The 22,500-nt window shown below is 37.6% G+C and overlaps 1 protein-coding gene across 1 annotated transcript in view; it reads right to left on the bottom strand.

The window, feature by feature from the left end:
* Window positions 1-22,500, bottom strand: part of MYO7A (myosin VIIA) — a 1,588,820-nt gene that overhangs the window by 798,211 nt on the left and 768,109 nt on the right. The window contains exons 23-24 of the mRNA XM_044073349.1: window positions 17,318-17,527; window positions 13,550-13,753 (exon numbers count right to left, since the gene is read on the bottom strand). Coding sequence (XP_043929284.1) covers window positions 13,550-13,753; window positions 17,318-17,527 — 414 coding nt within the window. The remainder of the gene's footprint in view (window positions 1-13,549; window positions 13,754-17,317; window positions 17,528-22,500) is intronic.

Raw genomic sequence — 22,500 nt, 5'->3', positions numbered from 1 at the left:
TTAGTGTCAATCAACAATAAGACTTTTCCCCAAGGGTTGTTGATAAATGGCTTTGGATAAATTCTTAGTTCTTTAATTATAATTTCCAACAATGCTGTGGTCTTCAGTAGGCTGTAGAAGTCTTGCAAAGTTAGTATTGTGTTTGTATTCCATCTTCTTCTTATACACTTCCTTGAAATTGCAAGTACAGTCCATACTAGATACATGTTTGACCTATTCAAATGAGGACCTTCGTTCACATTTAATAATACAAGAGCTTTAGTTAAATAAAATGATTCATTAAAAAAGCTTGTAGAATGTTATTAATACCATTCCAAAATGGCTTAATTTTAACACAATCAAATAAAATGTGGTTCCAGTCTGCATTGTGTACTTGCTCACACCTCCAACATATTCCTCTTATGGAAGACCTAATTTTACTGATTCTGTCTTGGGTTAAGAATGCTCTGTGCAAGCATTTCCAATTAAAAACTTTCCAGTATTGTGTAAAGGATGTATATTTTATCGATAATAAGATATTTGTTTTAATATCTTCAGTTAACTGTATTGAGTGTCTTTTTGTTATATATTTCCAATATGAAGTTTTGGGTGTTGTTTTATAGTTTATCAATATTTTGTAACATTTTGAAATACTGTTTCCCATGTCAAAGCCATTACATATGATTTCATATACGTATTTCGTAAATGTAGGTATTTCTTTAAATGAAGACTAGTTAATTATTCTATTTAAATCTTGTGAATATGACAGAATACTCTGTAAAGGTAGCCAGTCCTGTTGTGGAATTTTGTATGCTGTTTTTATTACTTGCATATCTAAAATCTTTGATACATTGGAGCCAACAAACAAACCCTTTCTATTCCCAAAAATTAATAATTTCTTTATATACTTTATGTGGAAAGTTCTTTGTGACTATAAATGGTGTCAAAAGATCAAACCAGATTTTTAAATCTATATTTGCCTTAATAATTTTCCTAAATGAGTCAATGTAATTAATCATATGAGTTTTAGTGGGCTTAGTTATGTTATATTGCATACTAATACATAATATGTGCCATGGCAAATTGTTTTTATCTATTATTTGATTTTTTTTGTAAATCAAATTCATTTATTGATATTACAGTTAGTAATTCTTTCCAATTTGCAGAGTAATTTGGACTTATCCAATCTGGGATTGTTTTAGATATTGATGCTACATATGTTTCCACATCAGGAAAGTTTAATCCTCCCTGTTTCCATGGTCTGATATGATGTTTTAAAGCTATTCTGTTTCTTTTGGGAAACCATAAAAATTTTATTAGGCATGAATTTATTTCTTTAAGTATATTCCTTTCTTTTAACAGTTATATTGCCAAGGCTATATATAGGATCTTATGCAGTAAAACCATTTTTATTAACTGTAGTCTATCTTCAAATGTTAATATTATTTGTTCCATTTTTCCACAGAGGTTTTAATTGTATTGATGATATTATTTTAGTTTTTTAGACTAATTCATTATTATCCTTGCATAACTCAAATCCTAGATATTTAAAGGTAGATTCCAGTTTCCATATGATGTGATCCCCCTTAGTCTGCAGTTCTTTTTTTTATTTAAGAATAAAAATTTTGATTTTGATTTATTGAAATGGAGTCCTGAAGTCATGTGAAATGTCAATTAATATATCTAATTCTTCTAATGTCTCTTTTCTATTAGATAAATGTCATCAGCAAATAGCATTACTTTAGAATTGTATTGTTCATAAACATCTATTCCTTTGATTTTTATATTGTTATGAATTGAATCTGCCAATATTTCAATAGCCAGAGCAAATAGAATTGGTGACATGGGACATCCTTGTTTAGTGTCTTTTGTTATATGTAGAGATTCAGAGGTAAACGGACCTAACTTGACATAAGCTAAATTATTTGTATTTATATTCTTTAGGAGATGAACAAAGGATGCAGGAAATTAAAATAGCATAAGGATTTTAAATAAATATTCCCAATTTAAGGAATCAAAGGCTTTCTCTATATCTAAGCCAATTATGAGTGTTTCTTTATAGGTTCATAGGTTCATAGGTGTGTATTAGGCTAATGGCCCTGGGTTTTTTACAAGCCTAGCCATAGGATTATCCTGGCATAGTGCCACCTGACCTTAGTTCCCAGTGCCTCCATTGAGTAGAGCCACTGGAGTTATCCCTGGGGTGAATTTTCTGTTTCCCATCCACTCATCAAGATTTCTCTTGAAGAGGGTCAGTGAGGTGCTCTGCTTGATATGTATGGGAAGTCTGTTCCATAGCATGGACAGTCTCTGGGTTATGAACTTGTCCCTCCAGCATGTTCTGTTAATTGTGGTAATGAGGTTGAGGTCTCTGGAGCATGTGGTGCAGAGGGATTGGGATTTGTTTAGATGTAACATTTCTAACAGAGCTGGGTCAGATATGGCTTTGTAAGTCAAGCAGAGACTGCCTCTAAGTAGGTGATATGATGCAGAGAATAGCTGGAGTTTTTTGAGTCTGTCCATATAGGACAAGTGTTTAAGACCTAGGATCCTCTTTGTGAGGTACTTTTGCAGCCTCTCCAGTTGTTCCAAGTGTCTAGTGAGGTACATGCCAAATGGGGCATTGTACTCGATGATTGGCCTAATGAGGGAAGAACAGAGGGAGGCAATGACCTCTTTCTTCCTGTGGGACTCTACTTGTGACTAGTCGGTGGCCTGACTTGGAGTCAGCTACATTCACACTGTGGGTTCTATCTGTGAACCAATTTGCAACCCACTTAGTGATATAGGGCTTGATGCCAAGCTTAGTGAGTTTTTCTATGATTCTTGAGTGGATAATGGTATCAAAAGCCTTGGCCAGATCAAGGTAGGTTGTATGAACCACCTTGCCTTCATCCATAGCTCTGGTGACTGACTCAAAGAAGTCGACCAAGTTGAGCAGGCATGATCTACCCTTCACAAAACCAAACTGTGAGAAATCCAGAGTTTGGAGATTCCCTATATCCATGTTTATTAGGTCTATGATGATGCGTTCCATAGCTTTGCATATCAGACTCATCAGGCTAATGGCGTGATAGTTCCCAGGGTCTGTAGTCACTCCTCCTTTGTAGAGAGGGATGACTGTAGCAGTGCAACATTCAGTAGGGATAAAACCTGAGATGAGGCTGTGCTTGAACAGAGCACACAGGTGAGGTGCCAGTTCACTCTGTAGTTCATGTATAACACAACCAGGGATATTGTCAGGTCCCATAGAAGCTGTATTTTTGGCCTTGGACAGTGCTGCTTTAAACTGTGTAGCAGTAATACTGGTTGCCTCGCAATCTACTGCTATTGTGATTGGTCCTTTAGTGGGGGAGAGGGGTAAAGTTGGCACTGAATCTGTCAGTGAGTATAGTGACAATATCTGTTGGCTTGGTATAGGAGGTACCATTGTGCAGTAGCTCAGAGCAAATCTGAGTATTGCCATGGAGATTCTTTATGTAACTGTAGAAGGTCTTGTGGTTGTCTTTACTATCTGCTGCAATTCTGTTTTCATAGTTAGCTTTAGAGGATTCGATGAAGGATCTCAACTTTTTGTTTTAGGCTGATAAGCAAGTTTTTCCAGACTTGGGACTTCACCTTATTCCGCATCTGTTCCCTCAATCTGTTGTAGAGTTTATTTATGGCAGGGGACTACCAGATTGGCTTCCTTTTTTTGGAGGAGAGCATCTTGGTTCTATTGGGTATGGCAAGATCCATGCATTTGTGAACGTGTTCATACAGTGCCTTGGTGTATGAATCTGTGGTCACGCAACTATTCTCCATTTGTATGGGTGCCATGAAGTTATCCACCTCTATTGTTAGGAGCCCAAAGTTAGCTTTGGAGAAGTTTTTCATGGTGGTTACCTTTGCTGGGGGGGGGGGGATGTGGATTTCCAAGGTGATTAGTTTGTGGTCGGATCTAAGCAGGAAGAAGCTGACTATTGGTGTAGAGCAACAGTCACCCATGTTAGTAATGACCAGGTCAAGGATGTTGCTACCTTTAGTGGGGGTAAGAATGAGCTGGTCCAAGACACTGGAATTAATGAACTCCAGGAAATGCTGGGCAAGTGTATTGGTACATTTGCAGTTTACCCAGTTAATGGAGGGGTAGTTGAAGTCACCTATTAAGTCACCTGTTAAGTTGGACCCTAATATTCTCCAGGGTGCTTAGGAACATGGAGTGTGAGTCTTGGGACATGGTTGGGGAACTATAGCAGGCTATGACCTGAATCGCTGTCTTACCCAATGTTAGCTGCACCTGAAGTATCTCTGATGTGTTATGTTGGGCTACCAGTCTGGAGGTGTGCGCATTCTTTATGAATATGGAAACAACACTACCTTTGAAGCTCCAAGTTCTGGGGCCAAAAGGTGTGGAATGAGTTATAGCCTGGTAGTGTAGGGATTCTTTCTGCTGCCTTGAACAAGCTCTCTGTTACAGCACAAATCCCAATGTTCTCAATTTTAAGGAGTGCTTCAAGTGAGTGCATTTTGAGATTTAGACTTCTAACATTGAGCAGCATAATCCTCAGATTGCATTTGTTTGTAGCTGTTACGATGGTAATCTGGTCTTTGGAACACCGCCTAAAAAAGGCACTTTAGGGGTCGCATGAGCCTTGGCCAGTATCCAGAAGCCCAGGGTTGACAGATACAGGCCATCTCTGGCAAAGCATCGAGGTCTGTCAATCATGTCATCCCAGGAAGACAAATACTGGATCCCCTTAGAATGACACCAGAAACTTAGCCAATTGTTGAAATCAATTATTTTCTGCTTGTACTGTGGTATCATTCTGGGTGGTAGGATGCTGCTCAAGGCTAGGATCATACCCGCCTGGGCTACATAATCCGAGAGCTCCTCCGTGTCTCTTTTCATGTAGTCCAGGGAGGTACGTCTCAGGTCATTCACACCCACATGTACAATGACAGAGTCATATTTGTACCTGTTGTTGAGGGACCTGAGTGCGTGTGTTATGTGGCAGATCCTGGCACCTGACAGCTAACTGACTGTAACTTTCTCCTTATTCAACCTAGTGAGTGGGACATCAGTGTGCCTCACTAGCGAGTCACCTATGACTAGTGTGTTGGGCATGCTGTTTTGCCTTAGGGGCTTTGGTTGAGTGGCACACTGTTTAGGAGAGTTATGTGTCTCATGATTAGTGATGTGTTGTGGTGGTCGAGTGCGTTTCTGCGTTGGAGGTCTCTGCTGCTTTGGTAGATTTTCATTGAGAGCCTCCATGACAGTCGGTGTGTGGTTTGTGTTTTTATTTGAAGAGATTGCTGGTGTGTGCTCTGGAGTGCTATGTGTTCCATGTGGTCTGGTGCAAGTATTGACCTTCTCCTCTTGACTAGCTATTCTGGTCTTGGCTGGAGAGTGTGTGGCTTCCAATTTGGATATATAAGTGCATCTCTCACACGTCTGAGTGTTGGAAGATAAGAGGACAGGGTTGTCAGTGTACATGAGCCAATTGCTACATTGCCTCAGGAAGCCCAGGTTAATAGGAGAAAGCACAGAGAACTGACCCTTAGACATGCCTGGGGGGGTGGGCAGTGATAATAAGTACTGGAGCTGTTTCCTTGTATAAGGTTTAGTGCTGGTAGCACTTTTGTGTGCTACAATAATTGCTACAAGAATTCTGGTAAAGAATAATAAGCTAGTATAAATGCAGGGGAGGAGACTTGTATTTACCAGGCAAAAGATGCTGATTCATTACTGGGACTAAGCAGAAATTCATTAAGATTCTAAGAGCAGAATACGTATTTCTTACACTTATTTCATTGAATTGCATTTCTGTAATGCTTATAATTGTGCTATACAGTTAATCTACTACATTTTGCACTGTTATAAAGCTTTTTTTACTGTTTCACTTCATTTATATACTGTTTTATACTGTTTTTAACTGTTTTTTTCATTGCTAGATACTGTTTCATTACTCTAATTGCATGTTTACTGAATTACTTAACTGAAAACTGCTTTTTCATACTGAAAGCTGTATTTTCTGTTTGTGAGTCCTGTATCCATGCTTTTCTGTGCATTTTTTTGAGGTTTCTGTGTTCTAGTCAGTTATATAACTGATTTGTTTACAGTTAAAAGCATTTTCTAGAGTCTCCTTGCTCCTTTGTCTATTTAAAACTTTCATTTAGTGGCTACAGCTAGTAGCTGTTATAGTGTGCATTACTATAGTTGCATTTTTATTGAATTACTAGACTGTAAACTGCTTTTTCATACTGAGACTTGTATTTTCTGTTTGTGAGTGCTCTTTCTGTGCATTTATCGTGAGGTTTCTGTGTTCTACTCAGGTAGCATAATCTTGATTGAGGCCTGCTTTGTTTGGTGAGTTTCCTGTGTTTATGGCAGCCATTTTCTGCTGACAGTGTGTTGTCTTCATTATTATTAAGAGTAACAGGGTTTCCTGACATTCTGTAACACGAGTGATTGTGCAACAGCAGGGGCTAATAGGACTGAGTAATAATTCTAGTTTATTGATTCTTCCATCCTTTCTGGTATATAAACCCTGTGTCTGCAAAGGGCTGTGCTTGTATTTACCAGCCTGTGGATGCTGATCCATTACTGGGACTTAGCAGAAATTCCTTAAGATTCCAAAAGCAGAATAAGTATTTCGTACACGTATTTCATTGAATTGCACCTCTGTAATGCTTATAATTGTGCTATATAATTAATTTACAACATTTTGCACTGTCATAAAGCTTTTTGTTTACTGTTTCACTGCATTTATGTACTGTTTTATACTGTTTGAACTGTATTTTTCATTGCTAGATAATGTTTCATTACTCTAATTGCATGTTTACTGAATTACTTAACTGTAAACTGCTTTTTCATACTTAGAGTTGTATTTTCTGTTTGTGAGTCCTCTATCTGTAGTTTTCTGTGCATTTTTTTTAGGTTTCTGTATTCTAGTCAGGTATCATAGAACTGAATTGTTTGCAGTTAAAAGCATTCTTTAGAGTCTCCTTGTTCCTTTATCTGTTTAAAACTTTCATCTAGTGGCTATAGCTAGTAGCTGTAATAGTGTCCCACTCCCTCCCTATTGTTGTCTTGTTCTTATACTTGGTGGCTTTGCAGTTGCCCACCCATACTGTATATTTGATCTGGGACACTCCTTCCAGTCTAGTGTCTTTAGTTCATTCTACGTAATAGTGAGAGAACATTTGAGAAGGCCAACCCACCTACATTCTTAACCTTGAATTATCTTCTGTTCCAGCTTTCTCTTTTTCCACTTTACAAAAAAAAAATCTAAGTTTGTTTCCCCCCTTTCCTGTAACTAGTCTAGTCCAGATACAGATTTGCTGTATCCTGGACTGCTTATAAGCTCCTGAGCCCCCCAAGCCTGTTTGTCTTGGAGGGAAGCCTGCTAGCATATCAGTGGGAGTGGTAAACACTAGATAACCTATCACATAAGGAGTGGTTTCTGGCCCAGAACTTGTAGTTATTGGCCATTTGGGCAGTTTTTCACTCTCTCTCAACTTTCTGATTTAAAAGCCTGCATTTGCACTTGTTTCCCCCCTTTCCTGTAACTAGTCTAGTCCAGATACAGATTTGCTGTATCATGGACTGTTTGTAAACTCCTGAGCCCCCCAAGCCTGTCTGTGTTCTTTATTAGCATAATCTATAAGATAAATTATCCTTTTAATATTGTCACGTGTGTGTCTATGTTATATAAATCCAGTTTGATCAGTATTTATTGTTTTGGATAGTGGTATTATCATTCTGTTAGTGAATACTGTCATAACTATCTTATAGTCATTATTTAATAATGATATAGGTCTATATGAGGTCCAGAGGTTTGGGGATTTGTTTTCCTTTAGGGTAGGTGTGATTAAGGGATATCTCCAAGAGGGTGGTATTAAAGTTTGTGACTGAATTTCTAATAGAGTTTTATGGAAGAGGGACAGTATATTTGATGGAAAAAGTTTATATATTTCCATAATTATGCCATCTATACCTGGAGCTTTATTATTTTTACCCTCTTGTATTATAGCTGTACTTTCTTTGTAGGATATGGGTGCTTGCAGATTTAGTTTTAAATTTTCTGGTATTTTTTTATATTAGAACTTTTTTCATCTAGATTTAATTGATCGATATGTATATTTTCTTTTTGAAAATGTCCCATATAGTGATTTCTATAGGCATCAAGAATGTCACCTATATCCGAGACATTTTTCCCTTTCTTTTCATGGAAGATACTATTAATGTTATTAGCTTTTGATTGTATTTTGATTCTTGTGGATAAATAATGTAGATATTTGGGAGAAGTGGCCAAGGTATTAATTTTTAGTTTTTCTAAAGCTAAACTAGTTTTATGTGTTAGAATTTCATTGTATTTATTGTTTAGTACTTTTACTTTCTTTTTCATCTCCAAATGATTTTGATTTTTTCCAGCTTTTACTGACAAAAGTTTGGATTGTAGATCTAATAATTCAGACTCACATTCTCAGATTTTTTATACCAGGTTAGGGTTTTACCATATATGTAAGCTTTTAATGAGTCCCATATCATTATTTTATTTATCTCTGTGGCATAATTAATATCTAAGAAGAACTGTAATTCAGATAATAACCAGGGTTTGAACTTTTTAATTTTAGTTATATATGCTAGAATTCTGGAGTTAAAGATTAATTGTTTATACCCATTATGAAGTTTTAGTATCAATGAATTTTGGTCTGAAAATAGGCAGGGAGTGATTGAGAAATTAATGATTTTAGAGTGTAAGTCATGGGCAGCAAATATTTTATCTGTTCTAGTTTGGGTACCAAATCTGTGATTTTGATGGGAAAATAACAAAGATTTATCTTCTTTAAATTTGAAAGTATCTACAAGATGAAATTATTCTACCCACTTATTTAAAGCTTTTGATCAAATGTACACAGCAGTCTTTTATTTGCAGTTTCAGAAATATCAAATATACAGCTAAAATCTCCTCCTAATATTAAATTGGCTTTATAATTATTGGAAATGAAATCCAAGTGTTTTTTAACAGTTCCTGTTCCAAAGCCTGGGAACCAGTATAGATTGGCTAGGGTCCATATTATGTTATTATATTTAACTATTACTAATGACATAAGACATTCTTTATCTTCATACTTATAAATGATTTCTGGGTTAATCACATTGGTTGTCCATAAAATTGTTAGCCCTTTTGTCTTTGTCTTATAAGTGGATTGCGCCAATATCATATATTCTTTAGGATTCCATTTGTAATTGTTGTTTGTTCTGAAATGAGTTTCTTGAAGGAAGACAATTTGTGCTTTGATCAATTTTAAATATTTAAGTAGATTTGATCACTTGCTAGGATTGTTTAAGCCACTGGTATTTAAAGATGTTGTTGTTGTTGTGTCTTTCGACTTTTCCCGGTTAGGAGTCGCCACAGCGGAACTCCAGTCAGTCCAGTGATTGCTGATAGATTTTACGCGTTGAGTTGCCATGATGCATGCAACCTTGCGAAGGTACGCGCCCTACACCATGTCTCCACACAGAAGATCAGAAGAACAGGACAACTGAGAATCAAACTTACTGTGACGAGGCAACGTGCTACCACGCACCACCCACCACGTAAGCCATTGGCATTTAAAGATAATAAAGTTAAATCCATCTTAGGTAATTTAGACTATGTATTTTTTGTTTTATTGTGACTATTAAACATTTTCCTCTGATAACTATAAAGTATATGTTTGAGCTTTTAAAGGAAATTATCAGATGTATACTTTTAGTGTTTAGCAATAAAGTAATGTTTTGGTCAGGGACACTAAAAATGTTTTTTGTGAAATAACAAATTTAAATTAATAAATGTTAACAAAACTAAGATCCGCACTAGCCATGGAATGAAAATCATTCCTAATCTGATGGATAAACCTAAGTCCATCAAATTATCTCTCATACCTTGACAATCCAGAACATCTGAGCTCCATAAATTGAATTATCATATGGAGAATATTTGTAATAGGAATAAGCAATATTTATATTATTTTGAACAGCTCAGCTATAGTACTATTGGAGATTAGACAAAATTCAAATACAATATAAATGTCTACCTATTGTTTTAGCAATTAATATTTACATGAAAGACATATGACAAACAATTCAATCATAGTAAATAGTTGGATGTATCATATATAAATCCTCAGTAAAAGATTATAGTACACAGTTATTCAACATATTCACCCTTACTGATGAAGTCTTTCAAAACATATTACCTAATATAAATAGACGGTAATAATATTTATACCAAATGTTTATAATACAACGTATTTTACTGGATATATCAGAAGTTATATTTCATTGTTTGCCAGCTTTTAAGTAATCACTTTGTTGCTAACTTACTTAAAGCATCAAGTTTGTTTTATGTGAACATTGATGAAAGTTAGTGCATTTTAATTATCAGTGCATCCCTCTTCCCCCATTTTCTCCACATAAGGATTTTCATATCTGTCATTTCTTATTATAAAATGAGTGAAATTATAGGTTAAAAAACAACAAATTCACTTATTGTGATTAATGATTACAAGTTCCCTTTCCATATTCATAAACTGCCATTTTATGGCATATACTGAAAGATTTTAGATTTAAATTGCAAAATTCTATTTTGTATAGTCAGCAAAGGTTAAAATGAGTGATTATTGTCAATTTAATACTATTTGATCAGAATATGATTGTTACATTCTGTGACATTTCAAGTTCAGGCTTATATTGTTTCTGTCAAACAACTTTGTCAGTTTGATGTCATGTATAAAACATTAGTTACCTTGGTAACCACTTAAGTATTATATATGGTCAAGATGGGTTACAAAAACTACAGTTTAAATTAAAGCAATTACAAGACTTGTTATGCATATTTGCTTATATAAGAAAATTATCATGCTTCCCGTTGATGTTCAATGTAGTGTATGTCATTTATAACAAGTTAAGACAGTAGTGTTATTATACTCAAGCCCATGTTATTAAATCCTGTCTTTAATATCTACATTCAGCAGACTGCTTCATCTTATATGACAATTATATATTTTATGTCTAGATTTACTAAAATCATACATTATATAACTATTATGTGTGTTTTTTTTTTTTTTTTTGGCTGTTGCTTAGTTATTTGAGAGACCACAAGCTGTAATGCTTATTCTTTTTATTACTTCCTTCCAAGCATGTTTATATAGTCCATAAACTTTAAATTATGAGACCCTTCTAGTTTCTTATTTGTTATAAGTATATTTCCATCCTTACATACACACACATATCAGTACTTCAAGCACGGGCAACAATGCCCATCCGGTTTTGCCAGAATACCGTTCACTGGTTCATGTGGTGTGTTTCTAGGCTGTTCTTAAAATATCCAAACCAGTATTTATCCTGTTCCATTTTACCAGCCTGTTCCATGCAGTGGCCACTCTGCCATTGAACCATTAAACACACCTTCCATTCCCACAGATATTTCTACAAAGGAAATCTGATGACTCTCTAGCACTTCCCAGCAACCCCAAACACCCCTAGAATCACCTATCCTCATACACCCAACACGTCCGAGCAAGCTCACCTCCCAGACCACTGCAAAAGGTACTGTACAAGACCAAGTGCTCTTAGTCTTTCACAATAACTCAGACTTCCATTCTTATGTAAGTCCGTAATGTGCTTGGACCAAAATACATTTTAAATAGAAAATTGCTCTTATTTTTTTTTAATGATAATATGGGATTTTGATGAATTAAGGTAGACCCATATATATAAATATATATATATATATATATATATATATATATATATATAAACCAACATATAAGGAAAGAGAGTTGCAAGGCATGTGCAGGTGCTTCTGGCTTTTCATTTAATCAGCTATTTGGACTGCTGATTATATAGTTTGTTGGTGTGGAGCCCAATTAAATAACACTCCTTAAGATTCCATACAGCTACATACTGATCTACTGGACTGTCTTTGTTATTTCAAATTGACATTTGTTATAAAGTTCATTTGGCATAAAGATGCATTAGTCTAATGGTAACTAGTCTGAATTATAAGCCCTGTCTTGCACCCATGCAACACATTACGCAAAAGCTTAGATTCTCAACAACATGTGCTTTCCAAATTAAAGTAAGGTTTTGCAGTTGATAAAAATCTTTCTATTACACTTGAGTAAGGAGAACAAGTGAAATCCACAGGTCCATTCTCTAATCAGATTCCATACCTGCTCTAATTTCAAGATGAGTTCATTTGATGTTCATTTGTTTGAAACTACCTTCTTGAGATACTGGAATGAACAATTAGCTCTTGAAAATTTGGTTACTCACAGCAACCAAGTCTGGAAGATTATATCTTAGGTAAATAATGTTGCTAATCTTGCTTATATGAAGAGTTTATTCATTTATAAGGTGTGTATGACCCTAGCAAAATTACTCCATTTTTCATCTGAACATTTCCTCATTTCAGTCTACTAAAGAAGTTGTTGCAGGACTTAAGAACCTCCACTGGAAATGTAGGTCTACTTTTAACAGTAGTACAGAACACGGTCAACAGCCATTTTATTAAGAAGAGAGTGACTTACTATCTCTTCCTATTAGTTCTCCTCATCCTTAAAAGAATACAATATTAAATGGCTTTCCTAATTGTCCTTTATGTTAGATATTATAATAAGCTGAATAAGATATACTCACTGTTTTTTGTTTGAGTTAAATACTATATAATTTACAGTTCAATGATTCGGTATCAGTTATACAGTGCTAAAATGCTTTCAAATTATGAGTAGCAGCAAAATGACCCTTTAAGCTTAAAAATATAGATATTTCCTGATCCCCATGTAATATGCGGTAACATCTACATGTTCTACATGTGTGTAGGCTAAGAATGAAGAGACTCTAATTAGATGTTTAATGAAGAATTCTAGCAGCACTGCTTTCCATAAGCTCATTATCTGTTTTCAGGCCACAAGAATGTTAATGTAAACAAGAAGCTACGAGAATGTTGATGTTTGTACAACTTGCTGGTGTGTGTTACCTTTGAAAATAATAAAATGTACTTAAATGAAAAAGAAAACGTCAAATAAATGTTTTTTTATTTGAAAACTATACTATTATTTTGAAAATTTTTCCTTCAGTCATTTTAAAGGTGTATCAATACAGCCTTGGAGACTGGGTAATATAAAAATGCATATTCAAGGGTCATTATGTACATTCTATGATTATTCTTTGTTTAGTATGCACTAGATAAAAGGCTGATACAGAAATTCACAAACAAATCACCTTTTGATTGTACATCCAGTTAACTACAATATTGAACCAAAGCATTTTTTCAGCAGAAAGAGTAACTTTCCTGACAATACAATGTCTTGAATCTAGAAATATGTCCCAGGATTGCTAAGGTATGTGAAAAACCAAGGATATAACAAAGGCATGGTATTGGATAACATCTCCTTACAGAAGATCGTATTACCTTACAAGACTTCTATTGGCCATTAACTGACAATATCATTATGATGTAGCTGGTAAGACAAGATAAAGTCACATGTCAATGACAAACACCAGACACAGGACAGCATATTGCTGTCAACATCTTACCAGCTGATCGCCTTCATCTTCGTGGAACAGTAGTGGTTGTTTCAATGGGCGTCTGACGTAAGTATGCGTTGTTGTGCCTTGGAAGTAGGTTGCTGAGAACTTAGCAAATTTGTATTCTGACAGATCCTCCTCTTCTTCCTCGGGAAGAGGCAAGGCATGGTCCAGATCTTCCTCTTCCATTTCTTTCTGTGAACTTTCTAGATCCTTTAAGAATTAACAAAGGCTACATCAGAATTTACTTGTGTCATAGGCTTTCAGTAAAACATACTCTTCACCTATCAAACTAATGTTTTATCGTAAATAAGCAATTTATGCCATATCAAAATATCAGCACAGGAGCAGCGACCATAAAAGGCGAATGATTTTTAGTAAAAATATCCCTGAAAAATATCAATAAAGGAATACTTTTCCTGTTTGAATTATTAACGCTTCTATTTTGAAATGCTTTATTCAAAAATACTAATATGTTAAGCAAATAAAAACTGTCTGAGAGCCACAACAGTAGTGAAGGGCAAGTTATCCACCTGTAGTGACTTCAACCCTTGCTCATGCAATGAGCCAGGCATTGGAATCCGAGCCAAGAAAAGTGATCCGTGAGAAACTTCAGCTGTTCGCTTAATCAACAAGCATGTTTTTTGGAGATGGATAGAAACTGGAGTACAGAGAGAAACCCCCCACAGACTCAAGAAGAACATGCAAAACTCCACATGGCAAGTGGACTTTATAATTAGTAATTTGTCTTTTTATGATAAAGATATTACTGTTATACTGAGGTAGGAAGTAATTAAACTTAATTACTGTTAGTTGATTCTACGGCCATAAGAGTTTTAGGGCATGTTTTAATTATACCTCAAACCCATTATGCCAAAATGAGCTTCTTTAAGGTATCCATCTGAAGTGTTATGGGTTATTAACAGGAACACTGATTTTCAGTTTTCAAAAAAAAAAAAATCCATTTTCATAAGACAGCTCTGAGAATTAAACTTATGATTTTTTTAGAGTAATTTCCAGTCATTACTGGGATTTCATTATAATTTTCTAATGCTCCAATCTGTATTTAAAATTAAAACAGAATCCAGATATAGAACGTTCAATGAAGCAAGATGTCAGTATTGTAAGTGGGACATATTAAAGAAATACAAGCTGTGGTGAATGATTACTAGGACCTAAAATGACAAATTCCATGAAAAGTCTACATTTTCCAGTTTTCAGATAATCCAAATTTGGGACTTACAGTATTTTCCCAGAAAAAGTTAAATAAGTACCTCTGGATATTAATAACAATTTGATTAACAGATGAAAAGATGGATGCATTTTATAAGAAAGGCTAATTATTAAAGTATAGGTCGGGGGGGGGTCATTCAATCAGCTGAAGAAGTTTTTATTCCTTATGGCGAATAATACTGAACATTTTTAAATGGCATACATTTTGGGCTATAGGTTATAATTTTTACAGACATTTGGTTGAAAGGAGAGATGACTAGATATTTTTGGGGAGCTTTAGTTCAGATATTAAATATAAATGCCCCTCCGGCTTGTATAAATATGAGAAAATCCACTTCAGTCCTGGGATGAAGAGCAAAATTAAGGTTCTGTTTATTAGCTCTGAGAAGTATGCTGGATGGATCGGAAAAATGAGAGTAAAATAAAATTTGTACCAGCTGTGCTACATTTCCTTCGAGACTCAAAGATAAGGGAGGCTACATTAGATTAGAAGTTTATTTTTTGAAGCAGGTGGTCTTCCAAAAATACATTAATGAAAAGTAATAATACGAATGTCAATCACTTGCTAGTTATTTTGATGGGTGAGTTTGGCTGTGATAGGGAGGAAGCAATGACGTGCTGTACACTATGAAATGAAAGGCTGAAAGATTAAACAAGTGTAATGTGCAGTTTATTACATGCTGTTTGCTATGGGTGTTTGCTTGAAAGCACTCTCATGATTGGGGTATGGTGTGGGTAGGTGATTTACATACTGCTATGAGAGATGCCTGATTTGACTATTATAATGGTAGTTTATAACTGATGAAAACTTGTGGGTGGGAGTATGACATAATGGTTAAGGTGTTTACCTTAAAAACACAAGGTGCAGGGTTTGATTCTCACATGGGGTAACTGGCTAGGCTTCAAATGGCCCAAAAAGGGCAGGTAGCCTAGTACTAACCTATGAACATATAATACGATTATATGCCCTGTGGGGATATCTTTGAAAGCATGAATACATTTTGGGAATTGGAAGTATTAAAGCGGAAGTGGCCAGAGGAGCAAATATGTGCTTTTCCGCACGGTATTGTCTTAAGACAATGTATTGCCCACAACTATATGTATGCAGACAAGTGGTTTATAAAGAAATAAGAAGGAAGCACTACAGTTGTACTGTTTATTTTTAAACAGTTCACATCTATAATTATATCTAGGATGCACAGTGGTTAAGAAAAGGAATCCAGATGTTTGGATTATATACAAAATGATCAGGACAGAAATGTTAGGGAAGAATATTTTAAACAGATATAAATGATCAGGCTGACATGTGAAGAAAGAATATTTATAATAGGAGACGGGACCAGGGAGAACGGTAGAAAAATAAGGATCTACACCTTTTCATAGTGATGGAATAGATTAAGTAGGTATATATGCTGTGTGGGGAGAAGGTACTCTAAAACAAAGGCCTTGCTATGCATAGGGGAAAATGATTATAAAATTACTTTTATATGCACATTTAACCTAGAGAAAAAAATCAGAAGGTTAGTTAATTAAAATATTTGGTAAAACACAAGATTGTTGCAACCATTTTATGAATCCTTGACTAGCTATGTAGTACACACATCTGCTTAGCAAGGGAGGGTGATATCCCTTTTCACTGTTGTTCTGTATATATTGGGGGTGGGGGATTTGTTCATCTTTCATTGAGTTATTCATTGTTTCTTATATGATTGCAGAGTTGATTATGTGCCTGTTTGTAGACACTGTAATCTATTGTTTTGAACCAAGACTGTTTTATCTATGAAATGGTGCATTATTCATGTGTTATCTTGAGTCTGATAACATCGATAAAATTCATCTTGGGGAGAATAAAAAAGAGTAAGGAGAGGTGCAAAAAAAACTGATGCTGTTGTGACAACTTGCTGAGATACAACAATGGCGGACACTGGTTTCATGCCAGCCTCTGTGAAAATTCAGTATCTCTTTCTAAAATCTGAGCTTCACTGACAGTTTTTAGTTTTATTTGCACAACAATAAATGCATTCAGTAACTAACAGTATGTCAAGATACATGGGACAAACATGAGATTATTCAAAGAATGCAACAAACAACAAGATTTACAGAACAATTATATAACATTTCAGAAATTTTTAAAAGATTATGTTTCAATATGGTAATTTGGGTGGATGTGGTGATCTGATTTGCTTATTTTTCATGCTTGTGTGTGTGTGTGTGTGTGTGTGTGTGTGTGTGTGTGTGAGTGCGTGTGTGTGTGTGTGTGTGTGTGTGGTTTTGTGTGTGTGTGTGTGTGTGTGTGTGTGTGTGTGTGTGTGTGTGTGTGTGTGTGTGTGTGTGTGTGTGTGTGTGTATGTGTGTGTGTGTGTGTGTGTGTGTGTGTGTGTGTGTGTGTGTGTGTGTGTGTGTGTATATATATATATATATATATATGTGTGTGTGTGTGTGTGTGTGTGTGTGTGGTTGTGTGGGCATTTGCATGTGTGATATGACATATACATAGACAGATATATAGAGAGCATGATGCAATGCATGTAACTACAAACATACCTCAAATCCTGCAGGAGCTTGTCCCTCCTGGCCAGGAAATGATGATGTGGTTCCAAGAAATCCAAACATTTTATCCACCATCTCCGAGTCATTTACTGGTTCATGTCTGGTTTTCTCCATTTGGTCTAAGAGATCCTTCTTTCGACGAGCTTCTTCCTTCTCCCTCACTTCTCTCTCAGCGTCTTCCTTTGCCAGTTGAGCTAATCGTATCTAAACCATAAAATTAAATGCCAGCACTTGTAACAACTGCACAGTAGGATATCAATGAAACATAAAATCAATGAGGCAGCTCATGCAGGATGGCACAGAGCTGCACTTTGCTGACCTAGGCAGCTACATCAGGTAACAAAGTCAAATTGATATCAGTGGGCATCAGACTTAGTTTTGCATTTTGATCTCAAACATTGATGGATTCAGAGATGTTTAGCACATTGTACAGTGCAATTTACACCCACAGGGGTAAAGTAGTAGATGTGGATAATTCAAAGACACAAACTGTGTGGTTGTGCAAGGAGCCAAAAATAGTGCAGAATGTAGAGCATGGTAGTGAGTGCGTAATGACATGGAAATAAGGAACTCTAGGCAAATTAGCCTCAAACGATGACACCCAAAATGGTGCACCAATTCAGAAACATAAAACAAGTGTGCTGCAGTTCAGTGAGTTCCTAATTTATGCACACAGAATTATGGCATTCATGAAGGAAGTGATACGAGGATTATCAGCAGGAATAGCTCTGTAGCATGTATTATCCGCTACCACTGGAACCAGTTCCTACAAATGTCAGGGTCCCTATTATATCATCAAACATGCAAAATTTCAAATGCATCTTTACTGAACTGACAAGAGTGAAAATGCAAAACAACGAAGGGGCGTATATGCGATTTCTTTCCCTGGGAAAGAAATCGCTTAGCCCAATAACAAAAACACATCACTACAAACTAAACAAAGTGGGAGACTTTGCCCCCCACACCCCCCTAACTAAATATACCAACTTTGAGATTGCACTACCGTGGGTAAAATGGCAAAGTAATGGAGGCGGCCAAGCGATTTCGTTCCTAGAGAAAGAAATCACTTATATGCCTCTTCGCCGTTTTAAATTTTTGGTTTTGTAAGTTCGGTAAAGACGCATTCAAACATTTGCGTCTTTGAACATGTAATAGGGAACCCAAATGTCATGCATCACGGCCATCCATGCCAATGTAGGCGACACAGACAGAGCCAGAAGTAGCACCATCTCACAGGTCAACAGACTGTGAAGCATTTTTATATGGATAGAGGATGCAAGTGACTGCAATCAAATTTTGTCACCCACAAATGGAAACGGAAGATGTACAGTACACCTAATCCTGACGATACAAAAGTGTTGATTAGAATAAAGTATTTTAGCTACAGGGACCTTTTGATGGTCTGCAGGGAATGGGATATAGGGATTGTACAGGCTCATTACCAGTCCTAAATCAGTTTGTTAACATTATGCTACTAATCCTGGCCCTGTGACACAGAGGGACAAAGTCCTGGCTTTTTCCTACAGGGCATATGCTCTACTAGTAGTATGGTCACTGGGGGGACTGAGTTGGGGTGGATGGAAGTGGGCAGGGAGGGAAGTAGACAGGGTTTGCTGTTGTAGAAGCAAGCTCTGCATTTTAACAGGTATAATGCTTGGTTGGGAGATTGTATGCATGGATGGTGGGATTAGAGACCACTTACCTGAAGAAGGATGATGCTACACCAGTATCTTCAATGTGGTGGGAGGATTGACCTAATGGTTGGTGTGTTTACCTCTCAGACAAGAGGTACTGGTTTTGATTCTCAGCTTTGGGGGCAATTGGCTAGGCTTAAAAACTGGCCTACAAGGGCAGCTAGCCTAGTCCTTATCTATGATTCACACATGAACCTGTGAATCACCTCACCAGCCCTAGGTGTTGGTAGGTTTGAGCCTGGGGGAGGTTAGTGTGGGTCTGGGAGACCCAGTGAATGAAAAGAGTAGAGGGCCTGGTGGCAGCTGCTGCTAATCAGCTATGGGAAGTTAACAAATAATAAAACAATTATGCTACATCATGTGGAGGAGCATACCTGATCTGCCATGACTGCAGACCTCTGAAAACCACAGACTACACACACACACACACACACACACACACAATCAGACATACCCACAGACACACACACACACACACACACACACACACACACACACACACACACACACACACACACACACACACACACAGACACACCCACACAGACACACCCACACAGACACACCCACAGACACACACACACACAGACACACCCACAGACACACACACACACACACAGACACACACACACACACACACACACACACACACACACACACACACACACACACACACACACACACACACACACACACACACAGACATGCCCACAGACACACACACACACACACACATGGACATGCCCACAGACACACACACACACACACACACACACACAGACACACACACACACACACACACACACACACACACACAGACACACACACACACACACACACACAGACACACACAAACCCACAGATACACACACACACACACACACACACACACACACACACACACACAGACACACACACACACACACACACACACACACACACACACACACACACACACAGATACACACACACACACACACACACAGACACACCCACAAACAGACACACACAACAAACCCACAGATACACACACACACGTGTGCGCGCGCACACACACACAGACACACGCACCCACAGACACACCCACAGACACACATGCATACACACACACACACACACACACACACACACACACACACACACACCCACACAGACACACACACACACACACACACACACACACACACACGCACACACACGCACACAGACACACACACCCACAGACACACACACAGACGCACACAGAAACACTCACAGACAGACACACACACACACAAACACACACACACACACACACACACACACACACACACATATAGCACCCCATGAACTACCAGGTAGTCTGCAATACACAGGGCAATATTTACAATGTGTCTACTCACAACCATGGGAGTTCCGGTGAGTCACACATTTAGCACACATGCAACATACACTACAGGCTCCTGCAAGGTGATTTCTTACAGAGTCATCTGGTAGGTAGATGTGTGTGCACATGCACACACACATGCGCGCACACACACACACACACACACACACACACACACACACACACACACGCACACACACACGGCATATACATGCTCATATAATGGAGTACCATGCAAGCCACATATAATATGCAGTTTGTTGTGTGCTATAGATGATGCCAGATATGCCCTAGAGCCCTAATTAATTAGCCCCCCCCATCCTTAACCCTCAGATTAAGCAGGTAACAGACTAAAATACAGCACACATGGAAGCCACGAAATATGGTGGAGAAGGTATTTGAACTACTGAAGGGATGCTTTTGTTGTCTAGACACATGGGGTGCATTGGAAAACAGTCCAGACATCTGCAGCAGGATTTATTTGTTGTCTGCACCATGGTACACAGCATGGCACCCCAGTCCTCAAACAAATGGAGCAGTAGGTGAACATATTCACAGGGCCTTCCATATGAGGTGCACCAATAAAAGAAATGCAGGGTGCAGATTCACTGAAGGAACATGTGGCAGTCGTACCAGGGAGACAGCTGATGCAGAGGCAATGCTCTGCAGTATTAGCAAATAGGTGGTATTTGTTCCACAATTATGGGCCATAACAACCTAGGCTGTGCCTTCCATTGTCTTAAAAACTTTACGTAATCCCACCATCAGTATCTGTCTAAACCTATGTTGGTCTGCAGCTGTGCTTGTAGCATACATGTAAATCATTTTTTTACTATCATGTCATGCGGCTGTTTAAGAAGAGGAGATTAGGCCACACTCACATAAGGCTGCACTGACTGATGGCTGTGCTTCTAAGTCACCAGTGGCTGCCAGGTATGCCTGTCAGCAGGGAGGGTGATGGTTCTCTTGCTGAAGGTGATCTGGAGGGATCATGGTCCACTCCATGGCTGCTTCTTGGGGAGGTAAAGGTTGCTCTTCTGAAAGTGGTCCAGAGGAGCCTGTCATGGTGTCTTAGTATTAGATGTGAATTTTGGCAACTGCCTAAGTGTTGTGGCAAATACAAGCCCACCTTAGAAATGCAGAGCATGAGAAGCATGTGGAATTTTGCAAGCAGCAGTCCGATCCATCATGACACTGAGGGAGCAGCTGACCCATAACACTGACCACCCAGGTGAGTAATGCTCTGACTTCTTGCTTTCTGGACTATATTGGAATCCCCCCTTACCAGTAACATACTCTAGCTCCATTCTGGTGATTTCTCTTCCTTATTTGATACCTGCTATATGTCTATGGCTAGGCACTGTCTTAGAAACCTTACATATGCCTACCATCACTGTCTGAGCCTGTGTTCATCTGTCTGTCTGCCCTGCTACCTGTCCTTCTCCCGCTGTACTACACACAACCATCCCTCACAATCTTCCTTACTTTCCTTTATTTTCTATATATTATAAAAGGAGTTCTTACCCTGAAAAAAATGACTCTCTCTCCACACCTTTCATATTATTGTGTGTTTCTCTCTGCTTGCCATTCTCACCTTTCCTAATTTTCTTTCTACCCCATTTCCTCCTCATTTATATGGTAAACAGTGTTGGCATTCTGCTGTGCACACCCACAGTGGACCCTCTGGTGGCAACTATGCAGTCGTGCTTGTGTAGGGTGAGCGAGTTGCAGCAATGTGGTGCTATATTGTATATGTGAGTGTGCACTAACTCGGCCATGCTAACCTGCCTTTACTGTGACAAACATCGCATTGTTCACACACTCTATTATAGTACTGCTCCAGCCATACAGCAGCCGCTGCTTCTCCCCTCAGTACCACACTTCTCTTTAATTACTTGGCTATTTTCTCAGACTGCTGGCACTATTCCATGCCTACAACATGTCTGATTAGTTGTGCATCTCTTCATACATCTATTTCTTCAAAATGTGCAACAGATCTCAATGAATTCCTGCTTATATCTGTAGTATACTATACTATACTATACTATACTATACTATACTATACTACACTACACTATACTATACTGTGCCAGACACTGGAACTTAATTTCATTCTG

The sequence above is a fragment of the Protopterus annectens genome, chromosome 5.part1 (assembly GCF_019279795.1).
Source record: "Protopterus annectens isolate FY-2018-M chromosome 5.part1, PAN1.0, whole genome shotgun sequence".
Lineage (NCBI taxonomy): Eukaryota > Metazoa > Chordata > Ceratodontiformes > Protopteridae > Protopterus > Protopterus annectens.
This window is presented reverse-complemented; position numbering and strand designations above follow the sequence as displayed.